This window comes from Aspergillus fischeri, genomic scaffold, assembly GCF_000149645.3.
Source record: "Aspergillus fischeri NRRL 181 1099437636262 genomic scaffold, whole genome shotgun sequence".
Classification (NCBI taxonomy): domain Eukaryota; kingdom Fungi; phylum Ascomycota; class Eurotiomycetes; order Eurotiales; family Aspergillaceae; genus Aspergillus; species Aspergillus fischeri.
In genome coordinates this window covers 1,631,252-1,650,309 of record NW_001509764.1, presented here as the reverse complement: position 1 = coordinate 1,650,309, position 19,058 = coordinate 1,631,252, and the positions used below count along the sequence as shown (strand labels likewise).

The window sequence follows — 19,058 nt, the reverse complement described above, 5'->3', positions numbered from 1 at the left end:
ACCAGGCCATGCTGAAAATAAACCAGTAGGTGGCGGCCATGCTTGGTATTGTTATGGGACAGTATAAGCAGCTCTATGCTGCCTAGGCCGGCCCTTAGCAGAGGGAACATAGATGAATAGACAAGAAAGCAGGAAGGCAGAACCCAGGCAGTTAACCAGAACAACCGAACCAACTACCCCGGGGCTGAGGAAACCAGTCTAAGTATGGACGTTGACAGACTAAGGACTAGAACTCTTCAAGTCAATCCCGGCATTCCTCGCTTGACACCAGGTTCGCCTATGCCAGGAACTAATAGCGGCCTTCTCTTTTCCAGTGGTGTGCGGAAGATTGGGAAGTACTTCAGCACTGGGCCTTTGCCGAACGCCTCCTCCATCAAGTACACGGTGACTCTCTACCAGGCCAGGATTGAGCTGATAATCCAGAAGTAGGCAGCAGCCTTCATGCCAGTGCCCACGCCACCTCCATAGGCGAAGAGACAGCATGCAATAGTGCTTCCAATGGCGAGTGTGGTCAAAACCGCGCAAAGGATGAGGTCCCTTGCAGCAGATGCGACAGCCTTGAGAATGTTAATCATTTGTTTGAAAATACACTGGAGGGGAGTTAGAAAAGGGCATGCTTACTCCCGACCAAGTAAAGAATGCTACGACGATCATCCAGGAAGCGAGTTCCGGATAGTGTTCATCAATAGGGTGAGGAGGCAAAGTTTTGGTGGCCTGCAATGCCGTTAATTGATCTCTTATTCAAACAGGAGATAGTCATATGACGTACAACGAGGAGATAAAGGAGACCGGCACTCATCCAGAAGCTTCCCCACACCACATGGATGACTATCGCCAGCGCATTTCTGGCCGCAAAACCGAAGAATCGAGCGATGAATTGGCCAAGCCCTCCCCAGAATGCCACAAAGGAAATAGTATGGTTGGAGAGTTTTCGCTGCCTTACCATCTGGCGATATAAGGGGCAGTAATCCAAGTCGAATCTGCGAAGCCTGCGAGTCCTAATGCCGCAGGTGCGGCGATGGGTCGGAGAAACATTGTGACATTAGGGTCTCGGTCGAGGATGCGATCGACACTTTTTGCGATTGTCAGCTTCGAGGGACATCTTGATAAAGGTTCCGGGCGGAATTCTGCAGTTGTCAAGGTCTAACGAACAATTTCATTGAGATGAATACTCTTCCGAGTCTCTCGGGGTATTCATATATGTTTATAGCTTTTAAGCCTTTCCAGGCGATATCAGTTCCTCCCCAATGCGAGAGAGACAGAAGCGTCATTATGACTCTCTGGCTTCTGCGTTCGTACTAACATAATTTCTTAGAGATGCTGTACGATATACACACACAGAGGTGATGGTAGTCCATCACTTTCTCCGCGGATTTGACAATTCCGAAGGCTTGTAAGTCCCCTGGCAAGCTTATATGGATATACTACGGTTCTTCCAACTCTCTATCAAAGTTTATTTGTACTGCAGGTACCCACTTGACATTATCTTTGTGTACCCCATGAAAAAAAGAACAATTTAAGTCGAGTTTAAGAGAAGTACTCCTCGCCACATAATATCCCGGATAATGCGGGGAACCCTTCCCAAGGCAGCGGCAAGCAAGGTTAACCTAAGGGCACAATAACCAGACCAACCCAATTGTTGTAACAAGTTTGTTTAGAAAGCATACTGCATACGACCTGATCTTCCTTGGTTGTTCATTGGCAAATTCCTTGTTTAAACGCAGCATGCTCTACCCACAGCGATATAAAGAAAGCGATCTTGGATAGCCCCGCGCAAACCAAGTGCGAACTGGCATTGTTAATCAACATACGCCCATGGTCATACCAAACAGGATTGTCAGACATCAAATCCAGATATTGTTGTTCCGCCCAAGGCCATATTGTTCCTGAACCAAGATGCTGTCAGGCGCTGGTTCAACCCTCAGTCCGCAGGCGCTCCGGTCGAGCGATCACTTCAATTTTGTAGTATGGCGAAGCATTTGAACAGTCAGAACGTCATTCTAATAGGCTCCTGATGGACATGGGGTGGGCGCCAGGGATCAAGCAACCTACCTGGAAGGGACCTTGCTGCAGAACAGGAAACGAGATATACTTAGTCTTTTTGTGCTGGCTGGTTCCTATTCCTTTTTTTCGTCCTTTTATGGGGCGAGTGAGAACGATTATACCAAGACGTAAACGCACCTAACTTGGTTCGGACGGAATACAAGCCTGGAATAGTGACAAAAGATAGAGTATATGACAAGTGGCCACTATCTGGCTCATCATGGGTAGAAATGTTCAACAGAAGAAACAGTGTGAGCTGTATAGAATGATGTTAATTGTCAAGCCCATCTTGTGTCAGATCATGGAAAATTAAATAAACTACGTGTGCAGTATTGAAGGCTCAGATAGCACTATTTCTTCCATATACAGCCGTTTCCCCCCACCCCCCAAGCCTCAACCATTAACGTCCTCTGCAAATATTATACCTACATTAAACATGCATTGCCAGATGGGAATAATGCCTGACCCTGTAGACTAATTAATACTCACCCTGATATCAACCGGCCTTCCGGCCATGCAACTTAAGTGGTCAGCAGGTTACAGACCTTAGAGGTGATCTCACCCTTACTAAGGTTTTGGGTTCTAGTGAGTGGGCCAGCCTAACCCCACAACTTTTAATATTGAGTACGGGGTATATAATGACGACTATGGTCAGCTCACCCTCTGGCGAAGTACAGCCAGATTCTCCTGTTGACATTGAAGAATGAATTCATGTTCTGTAATGAAGTTTAGACTTGCAGAAGAAGGGATTCTTTAACTACTACCTAGTCAAACATATTGTTGCTGAATCGTTTTGAAGAACACTCTTAAATTTGACGGGTATGACCTGATTAAAAATTTGTGCTTAGTCGCAATATGGTTAGCAATGAGATCCAAAGCACTTTCTTGTAGACTGAAGCAAACCCTGCTAACTTGTACGAAATTGCTATATTGTACGTAATGAACTTGATCTTATGAAGACTCTGATTCGAGTTCCAGATAGTAAGAGACTACTGCCCACTGATGGAGCTACTTCTGGGTAGGTTGAAGAACAAGGATCAAAACCTGCTTTGGGGTCTTAAGGTGGAATTAAGAGTTCCATTACTGAATGACTGAAAATAGCCCTCTGCATTAAGCGCAAAGGGAGATTGCGGCTCTTACAAGTGATGAATAAAATCCTTCACCAAAGGAATTAAAAATTTGATGCGCATTGTGGTTGGTTCGGAGGAATTGGATCCTAACTGCAAGGGTCCTTCAATTTCGGTTACTTTAAGGATCATCAACGACTGACCAATGACCACGCCTAGTCCATGCAAAGGCTTCAACACTGTTGACGGGTTTGAATACGTCTCAACGATGGCACAGTATGGGGGGGTGGGGGGAAAGATGCTCGTAATAACTAAGGAGATAGTGGAAGTTGATAGATGACGACCAGTAGATCTCGTGCCTTGGATAGTAGATTTTTTCAAATTTTTTTCAATCTAAGAGGCATGCTGAAGGTGTCGTCGACCAATGGGAGGCTAAGCCAAATGTTGGTAGCTCAAGGGCATGCTTGGATATCCCAGCAGAAACCTGGAGTATGAACTCCCGATGATGGGAAACAAGCGGTGAAGGCCTGGTAGTTTCTGTTAAACCCTTGAGGGCATCATCTCTGTAGTACTATTATTCATGATATTCTTGCCAGGGGCTGAGGATGGCGCATAGCAGAGGCTTTCCCTACCCCCACCTCCCCCTTTTTATTTTTTTTTTTTTTTGGTTAGTACTTTTGTTAACACGAGGACCATGCCATCAATTAACATTGATCTAGACTCTGAGTTTCACTATCAGCTTTAGCAAGGCAGTTAAGCTCATGTATTAAATCCCCTCCACTTAATATGATTTGCAGCTATGGAACGAGAACCCTGAGTCTAAAGCAAAAGCACAAGAACAGCGATAAGAGCCTAGGATAATTTCTGATCAAAGGGATCAAAGTATCTGCCTCACCGACGCATTGAATGAAGGCGTAGGAAGTTGCTGGGCGCGACGTAGCAGCCTGCTAAGCAAAACGACGGTATTTTTGTTCTAGTGTCAGAAGCCAAAAGCTCAAAGTCTATTCTTTACCCGAGTTAAATCTTCGACGATTTCATTTCCACTCGGTAGATAGAATCAAGGAAGCCACGGGACACGGAACAGGACCATGTTCAAGACAATAATGATCCCCATATCACTCGAGACCAACACCCGAAGGAGTACAGCGATAAAACTGAAACTAAGTAGTGTAGATCATAGAAATGCCCAGAAGTAGACATGCTGAAGTAGTAGAGCAGACAGCCTTCAGCTGACGGACAACTTTTTGTTTGAACTTCATTCAACCTCCATCAGGCTTAACACACCATGCTAAGGTACGCACCTAACCTGATGTAAAGCATATTTTTTTTGACCTTTGCCCATTTGTTCATTTGTCCATTTGTTGATTTGTCCATTTGTTCATTTGTCCATTTGTCCATTTCTCCATTCCACCATTTCACCATTTCACCATTTCACCATTTCACCATTTCACCATTTCACCACTTCACCACTTCACCACTTCACCATTTTCCCACTTTCCCAACTCTTCATTTCTTCATTTGATCATTTTCCATGTTTCCATTAGCGACCATTCCTATCAAGTCCCACCAAGGCCCACTAGGTCTCATTCATTTATGGCGATCTGCATTGATTAAGCCACCCGCGCGCATCATTCCGAGGGCTTGGTAGGCTCCATTTACAGAATGGTATCTAGGTACGGAGTAGATTACGCGGATATCCTGAAGTCATCTGCTGCGTTCATCCCCAACGTTTGGGGCGCCGTCGTTCCAGCCTAGCCGGGCCGAAATGAACTGCTAAGCATCAGCCAATCATGACTTGTCAAACTGGCTGCAGCCTGGAGAAGGGGTCCAGACTCCAAAAAGTCTATCTGAGGTCGAGATAGTGACATGGTGGTTAAGACTCATTAAGAGTTCCATTACTGAATGACTGAAAGTAGCTCTCTGCATTAAGCTTGAGGAAAACTGCTGCCCTTAATGCGCGCGCTAGCACCAAATAGGAACGTACGACTCAGGACTATCGCAGTAGTCACGAGCAGATTCTACTCAGCCTTCACTAGTTCATCCGATAAATGCGAGCTCAGCAGTCATAAAAATTCAGTAGATATTGATGCTATCCAGCAGGGGTTATCATTCCAGAGAACCTGAAGTTAGACGAAACAGGGGAAAGTTAAGAATAAATCCCATAGAAACGAGCAAAAGACTCGTACTTGGAGCTGGGCATTAATTCGGAAAGAAATCACTGATATACTTCGCAAGAAACTAAGACTGTCAAGTCGATGGGTGTTTCCACAACACTAGCCTAAAAGGGAGCGAAAAAAGGAGCAACGCAATGGGCTGTTCCTGATTTGGTTATGTTGACACAGAGTCCTTGCTTGGAACCAGCCTCGCAGGAGGTCATTGCACAATCCCAGCTTCTTCGAAGCAGATTCAGTACTCCTCGTTCCGTGCAACCGTCATGGATGTATCAGCAATATCTCCGTGGCTTATGCTCCGTTGAGCGCCACTATATTCTAGCGTGTTTCTGTCCAGAGTGGAGTGTAACTAGCTCGATTGCAACTGCCAAATCCCTTAAGCGAAAAATGGTGTAGTAAGTATGCAGCCTGCAGCACGTTTGGGTGTGGAACGATTGGTATCTGCTGTGGAAAAAGATGCTGTGATGGAAGAAGAGTATGCTGCCTCCTCGAGTATCTCTACAGCGCATCGACATATATAATGCACCAACATCTCGCAGGAAAAAATTTTCACACCCATCTGCTATCGACGAAAAATATCAGACTCATCCCCATCTCCTTAACCTCCATCATGACAGATAAATCGATGACCGCCACAGTCGCCGTGGGTGTGGTGACGGGCATCCTCGCTATTCCTCCTTTTCTGATAGGAGGCAAAGCTCTACTGCAGCGCTTTAGAAGATGGAGAGGTCGTATGTCTCACCAAGACCTACATTACATAGAGACATCCATCTTTGCCTCTAACATAGTATTTTTTTCTTTTCAGGCACAGCCGATGAACCTATTTTGCCAACATCCTCTCATAGAGTGGACAATACCGATTCGCATTACGAAGCACAACAGCTCCACTACAACTATGTGTCCGGTGAGTCTTGGCTTTATGGGCTTCCATACTAGAATGAGCACAGCTAACATACGCGTTTTGCCTTAGAATCGATTGCACTGACTACCGTTGCGAATCTTGATCAAGCTATTACAACTCATTGATTTGGTTCTTCGGTCCGAAAAAAGGCGCTGTGAGGACGAGACGACACTGTGTACAACACTGGAGGGCTCAAGGCACTCTCAAAGTTATTATAAGGGCTAGGATATAAATTCTCAATTGTATTAATATTGGTTTAGCCAGTCACTCGAAGGCTGGTGACCTGGATAATGGTCTTCTGTTCAAGCGACGACAACCATTTAAGCTTACAAACGGTAGCATCCTGGGCATCATCACCTCTAGGAAAAGTATTATTCCGATCCTAATTAGCATTACGGGCCAACGCTTTGACGCATCAAGCGGTACGTCTGTAGCAGCCTCCTGTATCCAAACAGCAAGATGGCCCCAATGCTACCCCGGCAACCGAACCAACCGCAATACCGGCGCAGACGCGAGCTACTCCTTTGCAACAATTTGTGGTCATTGAGTCGGTAGTAACTTCTTCGGAAGTGGTTGTCGGGACTGTGGTGAACTCATCGTAACTACGTGGATGCAAGGCACCTGGTAGGTAAATCCGCTATTTGGCACATGGACATTTTCAGCACAAGCACAGCATGTCTCGCTTTGTTTTTATGCCTCCGTCTTCATTCGATGTGCACTCGTTCTGGAAGTTTGACCCTGCTTCCCTGCTTCGACATGCCCGGACACATTATCTACCGGCGGTGAACGGCACGGTTCTGAAATCGGTATAAACAACGCGTAAACCCTGATGCGTTGATTGCAATTACGGAGCGGGATGACTGACCTCTCGTCAAAGCAAATGCTGTCAGGATCACTATTCATTTGCGTGCCAAAGCCACTACCGTAAGAGTGGCTTGGGGATGAAAGCACTACCTTATTAGGAAGGCAAACCAGGGCTCGGATCAGATAAGATAAACGATGAGATAAGATAATTAGTGGGGCAGGCCGATCTTTGTCGATCCATCATCGTCCTCCGCGCCCACTATGGCAATGTACTAGTCCAACACAAGGTATCCACGACTAATTCATCATTTCCCTTTAAGTGGGTGAAAATATAGACTGATTGGCGATGTGAGGCATGACTGGTGGTTCTGCATTAGGACGATTTCAAAGGTTTGCCGAAACTCAGGCCGTCTCCAGCAGCATCGTGGTCTGTGCCAAGCTGGAGAGCCATGGTGCATTTACGGAGGTTCTTATTTATATACAAGGCACATCGCAGTGTCTACCGGCCGACTCGTAATCAAAGCCTCGTCATTTGTGGCATACTCTTATTAACTTCCCCTAGCGAAACTATAGTAAATAATGCATCCTGTAGTCATTGGGACGACTCTATCCGTTGTGATCGGTGCCAGGACAATCCCATACCCCGAAACTGTCCCTTTGCACCGGCTCTAAGAGCAGGCATTCCGGAATATGACTGCACGTCAATTGTGGTTCGTGATTATACGCCCGGGTACCTGCTACAGCGCTCATCAACAGGTATCCCTAGGTGGTGTCATTGTCGCCAGCCGCAGCGATGGCCACTACGCTTCTGACACACTCAAATCTGATCTGAACAATTGTCTGACTAGTGCTCTAAAATACGAGATTTGGCAATACTACGGTGATTCGATGTCCAAGGCTGGCACCGCCTGCGGTCTTGAGAGCAATCCTGTCGAAGTGGCCTCCGCCGTCGCTTGGACACGTCCGCTACTAGGTAATAAAACTGGAGTGTTCTCCACTAAAGCGGAGGCTACTGCGAGTTTAACCGCACGGTGTCCGAGTCAGCCTGCCCCGTCGCTGTATTCTCCAGGAAAATCGATTCTGGTATCGTGTTCTTCGCTGAGGAGAATCAATAAAGCGTGCTAACCTGTAGTCCAGGCTTCAACTCAGACACTACCCTTCGAAATTGGCGCGTTGTCGTATTCTGATAGCTGGCCAGTGCTGAATGTCATTGCTTGTGTTCTCGTAGCGGCCATGTTCTGGTAATCCAATACAAGGAATAAAACTAGTAGAAAATAGATGGTCGGTGCCACTTGTCTATGTACAGGTTGAAGTAATATTACTAATTAGATGGTTAACTCCTTTCACTCTATCTGGGGATGTGCTGTACAACGCAGTAAATCACAGTGTCATTGATTCCTCAGTGTATAACTATGTATATATATATACGGTGGATAGCGATGTAGTGCGTTTCAGCCAACATTACCACTGCGTATTGGAGTTCATTGGGATTTGATCTAACATAGGGAACCACTACCGTGATTACCTCCTCAATGAGGCACCAGTTTTCCACAGGACAAGAATACCTGGAAGGTACTGGTCAGATTTGATTGTGATTGACTGTATTGATTCTGATTAGCTTTTGTAGCTCCTCGACAAAGACAAACCAATAATCAGGTGCTGTGGTCTAGTGGTAGGACGTCACGTTGTGGCCGTGCCAGCCCCGGTTCGATTCCGGGCAGCGCCACAAATTCCAATCTTTTTTTTTTCGCGTTTGCTCACCACAAACATAATCAAATCTCGGAATCAAAGGGGTGTTTGAAGAAAGAATCTAGATCTTTTTTTGCTTCATGGAACCCAAAGTAGAGGAATATCCCATACTTCACCTCACTAAACAATGAATGATCAAGCCAGCATATAAATTGTCGGGCTGGCAGCAAGTTCAACTTGCCCGAGGTCTTATTTAACTGCTACCAGACGCCCAAACCTCAAGGTCATTTTTCAAACTCACCTCTGCCCTTGGACCTCCGCAGAACGCGAATCTTTGGTATTTGATAAGCAATCCGGATGCTTGACCTCTTTACTCCGCGTCAGGGGCTTCCAATAGGCATAGTTTCCAACGTCTACTTCGAGTCATGCATATTAGATACATGTGCTCACCATTGTTTTTACTTGCGTCATCGTTAGCCAATCTCCTGTGAAGGCTCGACCGGCGAGTCGTCACCAGCTGGGCACACGACCTCTGAGACGCTACAGTTGCAGCAAAAATATCCCTTAATCACGCTTCCAGATGCAAAAAAACCGACCTCTGCATAGCTGGTCATACGAGGAAGTATCCTAGCGCCAGAAATTCCGCTTACTATAAGGCCTCACAGTCGGCCTCACTGTGGGCATCATAAGGATGAATCCCTTACCTTATCACCCACTAATCCTAGCCAAAGGCGACCAATCAAAGACAAAACCCCTGTATTTCATGTCGCATCCCGGTAGCCCACCTTACAGGTCTCAAAAGAAAACTGCCAGGATTTCTAAACACTAGGCCAGAAAATCTTGGACGTCAGTTGGTCCTTCCACAAGTGTTCCGTATTCCAACAGGGACCCGTGAGGCCCACGTTGAACAGATTATAGGCAGTATCTTTTCCTCCGTGACTCGTTTTTGACCGCTTGTTTCGTACCTTTGAATGTCAGCCATTTCATCCTTCGAGACAACCTCACAAATTATTAAGAGGAGCTTCAAGTCGCTGCTGCCCGTCTCGACAGCAATCACTGACGCAGCCGTAATGGCTCCAGAGCCAACACATGTGTTATTTGCTGTATCTACAGTCTCTGCCGCCATATTTCTGTTGATTCTCCCTCTCAGACTCTGGGAACTTCGTAACTCGAGCATCAGCCGCACTTCAACCTGGAAAGGACTCTTCAAGGCCGTCAGTATTCCTGCTCTCCAAGATTCGAGTTCTACATCTTGTAACAATGATGACCTTAGGCTCTTGGGGTATTGCTATCGGCCATATTGGCCTCATATTACATAAAGCTCTCAAGCTTGGATTTGCAGCACAAGACCTTGTTTTCGGCCTCACTGTTTGCTTCTATACCTGCTGCCTTGGGCCTGAGCGTTCTTCTGCTGCAGGAGCAACAGCGGTCCCATATATCCTCAGATCTCCCTACACTATATCTTCTCGCGTCTATACTGTGCGATGCCATCCACGTAGCCATGCCTTCAAAGATTGCTAGACATGCGGATACCTCGCGTCCAGTACTTCTCCGTTGCTGCATGCACTTGGCGCTTCTGGTACTTGAATGTTGCACCAATGGAGGCCCAGCATTCGGTGATCTCAACAAGCACCAGCCTCCTGAAGAACTTTACGGCGTTTTGAGTAGGCTCCTTTTCATATGGATCAATCCAATTCTTCTTCGAGGGTACAAGAGTATCCTCGTCAACCGGGATTTGCCAACCCTCAGTCAAGACATGAAACCAGAGTTCACAAGAAAGGCAATACTGCAAGCGTGGTCTCAGCGAGGTTAGTCAGGAATATCAAAGCGCCTGTCATCTTACTTCTCACAACACTAGCCAAACCTGAAACCAAGAAGAGTCTGCCTATCGCTTTGATGGAATGCTTGTGGAGACCGTTTCTCGGTGCTGGGTTCCCCCGATTATTATTGATCGTCTTTCGCTATTCTCAGCCTATCTTGATCAAAGAGTGTATCAGATATGTCGCGGCATACCATGCCGGTGCGGAAAGCAATCATGGGTTCTGGCTTGTTTTGGCCGCTGTATTCATCTACGTTTGCCTTGCCGTAAGCTCCAATTCCTCTGCTCTCTAGCTTGGTGCTGACGTTCAACCTTAGCTGTCAACCGCTATGTATCAACACCGTCTAAACAGGCTGAAGCTTATGACTAGGAGTGCCCTCATAGGGCTTATTCATGACAAGATTATGAAATCACCTAGCAATGCTTATGACAACGGTGAAGCAACAACACTCATGAGTACTGATGTAGAGACTCTCGATGGGATTGCAGAAATGATCCACGAAACATGGGCACAAGTCATCGAGGTGCTGATTGGTACTAGACTTCTAGTTGGCCAAGTTGGCTGGATCTGGCCTCTTCCGCTCTTTCTGATATATTGTAAGTGTATTTCCATAGCGTTTTGATTTGATCCTAAGTTGTGTAGTATGTTCATACACTAGTCGATTTGTTGCAAAGCATTTACAGCCTCGCCAAAAGGCCTGGAGCGACGCAACCCAGAGCCGCATAGCAGCTACAAGCTCCATGCTGAGCACAATGAAAGTCGTCAAAATGCTCGGACTCCAACACAATTTCACCCGTCGCATTCAAGAGCTTCGGGAGGCTGAGCTCGGGGCAGCGTCGAAACTTGGGTGGATGATGGTATTCTATAATGCTTCTGGTATGCCAGAGTTTAAATGATGTTGACAGTTAATATTAGCTGACGTGAATATAGCCAATGCCCTTGGAATATTCTCCCCAGCTATCACGCTGGTTATCTATGCTGCGATATCAGTTGCTCGTGGTGACAACCTGGATACAGAAACTGCATTCACTACCGTGGCAATCTTAAGCATGGTAACTCATCCTGCAAATATGCTCATGACTATTGTGCCGCGCGCAGTGACAGCATTTTCCGGATTTGAAAGAATCCAATCGTTTTTGCTCCGCGAATCTTTACAAGCTCATCGCGGGACATTACTGAAAGGTTCTACTGCTATTCAAATACGACAACTGAGGATTGGCTATAAACCCCTTGTCTTGGAGGATATCAACACCGAAGTAGCTGCAGGATCTCTTGCCATAATATCGGGCCCTACTGGCAGCGGCAAATCGACTCTGTTGCGTGCTATTCTTGGAGAAGTACTCCCTGTGCAAGGGTTAATTAGCCTGTCAACACGACAGATAGCATATTGTGCTCAGAAGCCGTGGCTTCCTAATGGTACCATCAAAGAGGTTATTCACGGTGCTACTGAAATTTACAGCGCTAACGACCCAGATAATGAAAAATGGTATCATGAGGTAACAGCTATGTGTTGTCTTACACATGACTTCAAATCCTTCCCCCAGGGAGATCTAACGCGGATTGGTAGCGGAGGGCTCAATTTGTCTGGAGGACAGAGGCAGCGGGTTGTATGTGTCTCAGAAGAGTTACGTATGGACTGAGCTAATAATTGCAGGCACTCGCGCGTGCTTTGTTTGCGAGATACGACATACTTCTGCTGGATGACACCTTTAGTGAACTGGATGGCGAAACGGAGAAAATTATCTTCGATAATCTATTTGGGGCCACAGGTCTAACCCGGAGATTGAGGACCACAGTAGTCCTCGTTTCTAATTCGTGTACGGCTGTCCTTGCTCAGTCACGAGTTTACTGACTTACTCCGTGATAGCTCAGTACTTTCATGCTGCGAATCACATCGTAGTTCTGGGAGACCATCGAATCATAGATCAAGGGAATTCGCAGGATATCAAGACCAAAGCTGCAACTATAGCGAAGTTCTCTTCCAGCCACCACACCAAGGACAACGCCGTCTTGTCGGCAAACTTTGATGAACTCAGCGCCAAATGGCGAGCAAAAGATGAAACTGAAACAGACCTGGCCCGACAGACTGGAGATCCCGCTCTATATGGTGATTTCCCCTCTCATATATATGGATGCGACTAATATGAGCTTAGGCTACTATTTCAGTTCCATTGATTTTACGAACATTTTCTTCCTTATCACCAGCACTGTATCATATGCTTTTTTCGTCACTATTCCGCAGTACTGGCTTCGGTTGTGGACAGAGTTAGGTGGCAGAAACACCCCGTTCTATGTCGGCGGATTTCTCTTTCTATCAACCTTGTCTTGGATATCGACCAGCGCTCAGATGTGGTGAGTTTCCAAGAGATGCCAGTTGCACATTATCATTGAAAGCCCAATAGGTCCATTCTTTCCCGACTTGCTCCGCAGGCTGGGTTGCGGTTACATCACCGTCTATTGCACATCGTAACGAGGTTTCTATGCCCTATATTGAACACCCAGACAGGCTGATCCAAGAGACGGCTAACAATCCATAGCGCGCCTCTGTTATATTTCTCTAAAACCGACAACGGCTCAATCCTAAACAGGTAAGAGTGCATGTTCGCATGGTCGTATCCATATTAATGATTTCTAGATTCAGTCAAGACATCCAGCATATTGATAAGCAGTTACCATCAGCGCTTCAAACTGTTCTAACTCGTAGGTATCAGCTTTCCCTATTTGAATAATCATTGGGATAACGAGCTGCCAGAGATCTTCAAGCTGCTCATGCAGATCATACTTCTTTACATGGCCGAAAAATGGCTCGCAGTATCTTTACCGGCCTGCATGCTCTTGGTCTATGTCATTCAAAAGGTTTACCTGCGGACGTCACGACAACTCCGATTCTTGGAGCTGGAGTCTCGCGCAGGGGTGTTCTTGAGCTTTTTGGAATGCGTAGGTACTCCACTCAATCAATGTCACCCAGCTGATCTTAATTTCCAGATCGAGGGCCTCGAAACCATACGGTCATTTGGTTGGTCTAGGGCTGCAATACGGGACAATATCCAAAGCATCGACAACTCTCAGCGTCCAGAATTTCTCCGTTTGTGTCTCCAGAGATGGCTCAACCTGGTCCTAGATCTTTTGGGTGCGGCTGTTGCAACGAGTGTTGTTGCGTTCGCTGTAGCATTTCGGGGGCACGTCAGTGGTGGACAAGTCGGAATCGCGCTCAACGTCATGCTCGTAGCAAACTCGACCTTACTGAAACTTGTGGAGAATTGGACTACACTAGAGACTTCCCTTGGTGCCATTGCTCGATTGAAGAAGCTTGACGAAAGGACTGCGGTTGAGGGTGGAGGAACCTGCAACTTTGAACCCCCGGAAAACTGGCCTTCCAGAGGACATATCAACATCAAAAACGTCACTGCATTCTACGAGTATGTATTCTGCCTAAAACTGCTCTTCCAGTAGCTGACAGGCGTACAATGAAGGCCCGGGTCGGTTGCTCTACAGAATCTGAGCCTGAATGTTACAGCAGGTCAGAAACTCATTGTGTGCGGGCGTACAGGCAGGTGAGTCACTGCATGGAGTACAAATTATATATCTGAAGGCTCACCGTTCATGCCAGCGGTAAAAGCACGCTACTCCTCTCGCTCCTACGGCTTCTCGAAGTACAGTCCGGCCAGATCGAGCTCGATGGCATGGATATCAGGCAAGTAAGGTTGGACTTACTACGGCGACGGTGCTTCGTCTCGGTGTCTCAAGACCCGTTGTTGTTGCCGAACGAGACCTTGCGCTTCAACCTAGAGCCAGATGAGTTAATGCCGGACGACGCCCTCGTTGATGCACTTAACAGAGCAGGACTGTGGTCACATTTCTTGGAGGGCCAAATGCACTCTGGGGGAGATCCAACTACCGTCCTCGAAATCTCAGGCTCTGGTGAACATGCAATCCTTGACCAGAAGCTGTCAATATTTCCGAAGCTCTCCATAGGACAGTGCCAACTGCTCGCGCTCTGTCGAGCACTTGTCAAAACCAACTCGTTACAACGTTCCGGAGTGAAGCCTGTAGTTCTCTTGGACGAAGTTACATCCTCTCTCGACGAAGTTACGGGGTCCACGGTTCATCGTATCATTGACGATGAGTTCACTGAAAAGGGCCACACTGTCATCATTGTGGCTCATAGACTCGGCACTTTGGAGAAGCACATGAAAGCTGGAAGGGATGCCGTGACAATGATGGCAGATGGTCGATTAGAGGAAGTGATTGACGATTTAGGACCGTCGACTTTCCAGCGTTTCAGGCAGATGGGCCAGCGGTTCACTGGTGCTTCCTAAAGGTTCCAGATGAGTTTTTAAGATGAACCATACTCAATGCTACGTATAGTGATACCCTCTGTCAGATCAGTTGGATGCTTATGGCTTGTAATTCATCTTCTATTCACAGTAGGTTGGAGCTTATTCAACAAGGCTGAAATTAGGTACATCTAGTTGACTAGCGGGTAGCAACGTTTTGGAGTAGTCCTGCATGACAGCGTACATCTGCTGATGACGAAGTACGAAATTCAGCGAGGTTGTAACATCTCTTTGATAAGATTCTCGACTCGACGACGGATTTCGTCACGGATAGGGCGTATAGCATCAAGGGTTTGCCCGGCGGGATCATCGAGTTTCCAATCAAGGTAGCGCTTGCCTGGGAAGAAGGGGCAGGCATCGCCGCAGCCCATGGTGATAACAACGTCGCTGGCCTGGACAGCATCTGTGGTTAGGATTTTTGGTTTTTGGTCGGTGATGTCAATGCCTTCTTCACGCATGGCTTCGACAACGAAGGAGTTGATGGAGTCTGCAGGGGCTGAGCCAGCAGAGCGAACTTCGATAGCATCGCCTGCAAGGTGGGTAAGATATCCAGAGGCCATCTGTGAGCGGCCAGCATTATGGATGCAAACGAACAAGACACTAGGCTTGCCGGACATGATTCCTCGTGACTGCTTGGTGGTCATTGTTGTGGTTCTCGATGGACAACTCGTCAGGAGGTTGAAATGTCCTTAGGCCGTCTAGGGCACTAATTGGTAGTATTTCCAGAAGCGAGGCGACCCTTTGGAGCGGTATTTAAATATTGGATAGTACCGTGGTAGGTAAGGGAAGAAGGATGGAGAGAGTAGGAACACAGCGGTGGGCTCACAAGGTTACCTTAGGAATAAGATGGCTGAGACCTACGGTGATATGTAAGCTAAAAGGATCTGGGTCGCACTTGCACTTAGCATTGCTTGGCCATTTTGATGACGTTTCAAGTCGATGCTTCTGGGTTGTTCTGAAGCGATACTAGACACTTACAGGCTTGTTATGTGCCACTAGAACTGACTACCTAGTGCGTATTGTTTAGCTGGGCAAAGTCTGTCCAATCAACACTTGCTAGTGACAACTTGATGAACGTCCGATAGATTGATAAGCCAAGGTAATATTACACTGTGGTGACCATACAGTGGACCCCCTGTATACAGGTATTCTTCCGCTGAGAAACGTCCAATCAGCATTTACCAGTGACCTTCAACCGAGAACTTTCCGCCACAGGAATATCAAAAACAAATGACCACAGTGTTCAGCCATATATCTTGGACTGCGTGTCCCGCTAATTCAATAATAGCACCTCGAATTCAATTCCACAAGACATCAGATGACGGCAGATTACCATGTCTCAATCACATCCGGAAAGGATACCTGACATTGCCAGCCCATCCCCAGGGCAAGCGGCCGACGTGGAAAAGCAGGGAGAACCGAGTTTACCAGATGGGCCCCAATGCAAGCAATCTGCGTTCAAAAATCTCGGGATGCTCGACAGGTTCCTTGCTTTGTGGATTTTCCTCGCCATGGCAATTGGAATCATTCTTGGTAACTTTGTACCGAACACCGGGCCCGCGTTGCAAAAAGGGAAATTTGTAGGCGTCTCCGTCCCAATTGGTGAGTATTCCTGGTGACAAGTAGTTCCCTCCCATGTACTAATCATCCTCGGCAGCTATCGGCCTTCTCGTTATGATGTACCCTATTCTGTGCAAAGTTCGATATGAGAGCCTGCATTATGTTTTCCGTACACGTCAGATATGGATACAGATTGCCTTTAGCATATTTGTCAATTGGATTATAGCTCCGTTCTTCATGGTAGGTCGATACTTGGATGCGTCGCTCATAGGCATCGGCTGACCTTGAATCCTTGTCAGCTGGCATTGGCTTGGGCGTTTCTGCCTGATGAGCCAGAGCTGCGGCAGGGGCTCATTATTGTCGGACTGGCTCGTTGTATTGCTATGGTAAGCATTTCCAAGCGGTCCACCAGAGTTCTACCCATCCCTATGCTTATTCGCTTATTTTTTGACTAGGTCTTAATCTGGACCGGATTAGCTGGAGGGGACAGTGAATACTGTGCCATCCTTGTTGCTGTCAACTCGATCCTCCAAATGGTTTTATTCGCCCCGATGGGGGTCTTTTTTATTCAAATCATCAGCGGCGACTCCGTCGGATTTGAATATGATGTTGCCGCGAAAAGTGTGGCTGTGTTCCTCGGGATCCCCTTAGGTGCTGCAATCCTCACGCGCTTCACCCTCCGATGGGTTGCAAGCCCAAGGTGGTATGATGAGGTCTTTCTGAAATGGGCCAGCCCCTGGTCATTGATCGGGCTCTTGTTTACCATCCTGGTACTGTTCGCTTCTCAAGGCCGTCAAGTGGTGCATCAGATTGTCTCTGTTGTCCGGGTTGCAGCCCCTCTTATTGTTTACTTCGCTGTCATATTCTTCGCGACCCTTTTCATTACATATAAGATGGGTTTTGGGTATAAGTTGGCGGCGACGCAGAGTTTTACTGCAGCTAGCAACAACTTTGAGCTGGCTATCGCTGTCGCCGTTGCGACATTTGGAGCGGACAGCAACCAGGCTCTTGCATCCACAGTGGGACCATTAGTTGAGGTGCCAGTGTTGTTGGGGCTTGTCTATGCTGTGAAAGCTGTGGCAAACCGATTGGGTTGGAAAGATTAGATCTGTTGATGATAGATATTGCTTTCTCCTAGCTAGAGGAACACTTCATAATAACTGAAAATCAGGACGATGGAAGAGAGAAAAAAAATTAGATAATCAGCTTGAATCGTTCGATATCAAATCCGTCGTGCTCAATTGCAGACCCCGGCAGTTTAAGGCCCGTCCTACACGACGCTGCTGTCTTTGACAGTATAAATCTGAAATGAGGCTGTACAGATGATTAACATCTAATGTAAGCAGTCCTAAATTGAAGGGAAACTTACCAACCCATTCGTTGAAGTCCATCTCAGCATATTTAGCTGGCCACTCTTTGCGGGAATCTGCTGGGCCACAGCAACTACTTTGACCTAGATAGGAGGACTGTTTATAGAGATTGAGGTCTGCTTTAGTATCCACCATCAGAATATCTGAAGTCGTGTCAGTAACGGAACGGCAATATGAGTGGAATCTAAGAATGTACCTTTGAATCCAGCGCTTTTGAGATATTCTTCATACTCCACAACCTGGCTAGCGCCTGCAATGCACCCTACATGGAGAGCTATATCGTTGACGATCTTCGCTGGGAGCTCCTTCCTGGCGAGGATGTCACTGATAGCAACTCTTCCACCCGGCTTCAGCAAGCGAGCAATTTCTTGGAATACTGTCGGTTTATCCTTTGATGGGACAAGATTGATAACGCAGTTGCTGATAATGCAGTCGACACTGGCATCCGGAAGCGGGATCGAGGTGATGGACGCCTCAATAAACCGAGTATTGGACAGACCAGCCGCTTCAGCGTTTTTCTTCGCGAGATTAATCATGTCCTGGTTGAGGTATTAGCCGACAGCTCCTCAAGGGACAGAATCGCTAGCTAACCTTCGTCATGTCAATCCCAATGGCAGTTCCTTCTGGTCCCACCTTGCGAGCCGCGAGCAGAACATCGATGCCGCCTCCACTTCCGAGGTCGACAATCGTCTCTCCCTAGTTCGATTGTCCAAGAGTTAGAATGTGTGAGTCTACAACCGCATATCATGTACAAGGTACCTCCTTGATATTGGCATGTGCCACTGGATTGCCGCAACTTAATCCTAGGTTTGCTTTATCTGGAAGAGCACGTAGGTCCTTCGCGCTGTACCCAAACGCTAATGCGATGTCGTCTTCCTTGTCATGGACCGTGGTGCCTGTGCTCTTAGCGATGTCACCATAGCGGGACCGCACGTGTTGATAGGTGTCCTCAGCCATTGCAACAGACTTGGGTGCTGGCGATTGTTATCTGGCGACTTCAATATTCCTGGACGGTTAATAGGTGAAGCAAAACAAAGAGACAAGGCGACCTTTGACCTGGATCGATTCGAAACTACGAGAGAGAACTGATAAGAGGAAGTGGGACCGTATTTATACCCTTAGACCAAAGTATACAGCTATTAAAAGTCAGAGATCCTGTACATTGGAAGCTCAAGTAACACGGGCTCAAGCATAAGTATGTGTGAGGCACGGCGAAGTTAGGAGATGATTGGGCAGCCGTATAACTGGTATGTCGCCACTATTCCTTACCCCTCCTAAAGCGTTACCAGCAACGAT

The 19,058-nt window shown here is 47.0% G+C and overlaps 4 protein-coding genes and 1 non-coding gene across 5 annotated transcripts, besides 4 other annotated features; 3 read left to right on the top strand and 2 right to left on the bottom strand.

The window, feature by feature from the left end:
* Positions 1-4,444: 4,444 nt before the first annotated feature.
* Positions 4,445-4,517: a microsatellite.
* Positions 4,450-4,518: a microsatellite.
* Positions 4,506-4,598: a microsatellite.
* Positions 4,511-4,593: a microsatellite.
* Positions 4,599-8,641: 4,043 nt separating the features above from the next.
* Positions 8,642-8,712, top strand: NFIA_099360. The gene has a single exon. It is a non-coding gene; the product is annotated as a tRNA-His (tRNA).
* A 1,464-nt stretch (positions 8,713-10,176) lies between these two features.
* Positions 10,177-14,814, top strand: NFIA_099350 (putative ABC transporter; the record flags this gene model as incomplete). The annotated part of the gene is made up of 15 exons (XM_001262197.1): positions 10,177-10,483; positions 10,534-10,760; positions 10,812-11,091; positions 11,138-11,371; positions 11,426-12,102; positions 12,150-12,312; positions 12,363-12,602; positions 12,649-12,847; positions 12,898-12,969; positions 13,033-13,083; positions 13,131-13,195; positions 13,248-13,432; positions 13,481-13,914; positions 13,969-14,049; positions 14,106-14,814. 15 exons carry the CDS (start codon positions 10,177-10,179, stop codon positions 14,812-14,814), a joined length of 3,924 nt encoding a protein of 1,307 aa, XP_001262198.1.
* Positions 14,815-15,041: 227 nt separating this feature from the next.
* NFIA_099340 (arsenate reductase ArsC) lies at positions 15,042-15,476 on the bottom strand (the record flags this gene model as incomplete). The annotated part of the gene is made up of 1 exon (XM_001262196.1): positions 15,042-15,476. The coding sequence occupies one exon, from the start codon at positions 15,474-15,476 to the stop codon at positions 15,042-15,044; it is 435 nt and encodes a 144-aa protein (XP_001262197.1).
* A 690-nt stretch (positions 15,477-16,166) lies between these two features.
* NFIA_099330 (arsenic resistance protein) lies at positions 16,167-17,498 on the top strand (the record flags this gene model as incomplete). Its single annotated transcript, XM_001262195.1, has 4 exons — positions 16,167-16,434; positions 16,490-16,632; positions 16,692-16,778; positions 16,848-17,498. 4 exons carry the CDS (start codon positions 16,167-16,169, stop codon positions 17,496-17,498), a joined length of 1,149 nt encoding a protein of 382 aa, XP_001262196.1.
* Positions 17,499-17,662: 164 nt separating this feature from the next.
* NFIA_099320 (putative ubiE/COQ5 methyltransferase) lies at positions 17,663-18,719 on the bottom strand (the record flags this gene model as incomplete). Its single annotated transcript, XM_001262194.1, has 5 exons — positions 17,663-17,706; positions 17,762-17,905; positions 17,959-18,301; positions 18,354-18,458; positions 18,522-18,719. 5 exons carry the CDS (start codon positions 18,717-18,719, stop codon positions 17,663-17,665), a joined length of 834 nt encoding a protein of 277 aa, XP_001262195.1.
* Positions 18,720-19,058: the final 339 nt, after the last annotated feature.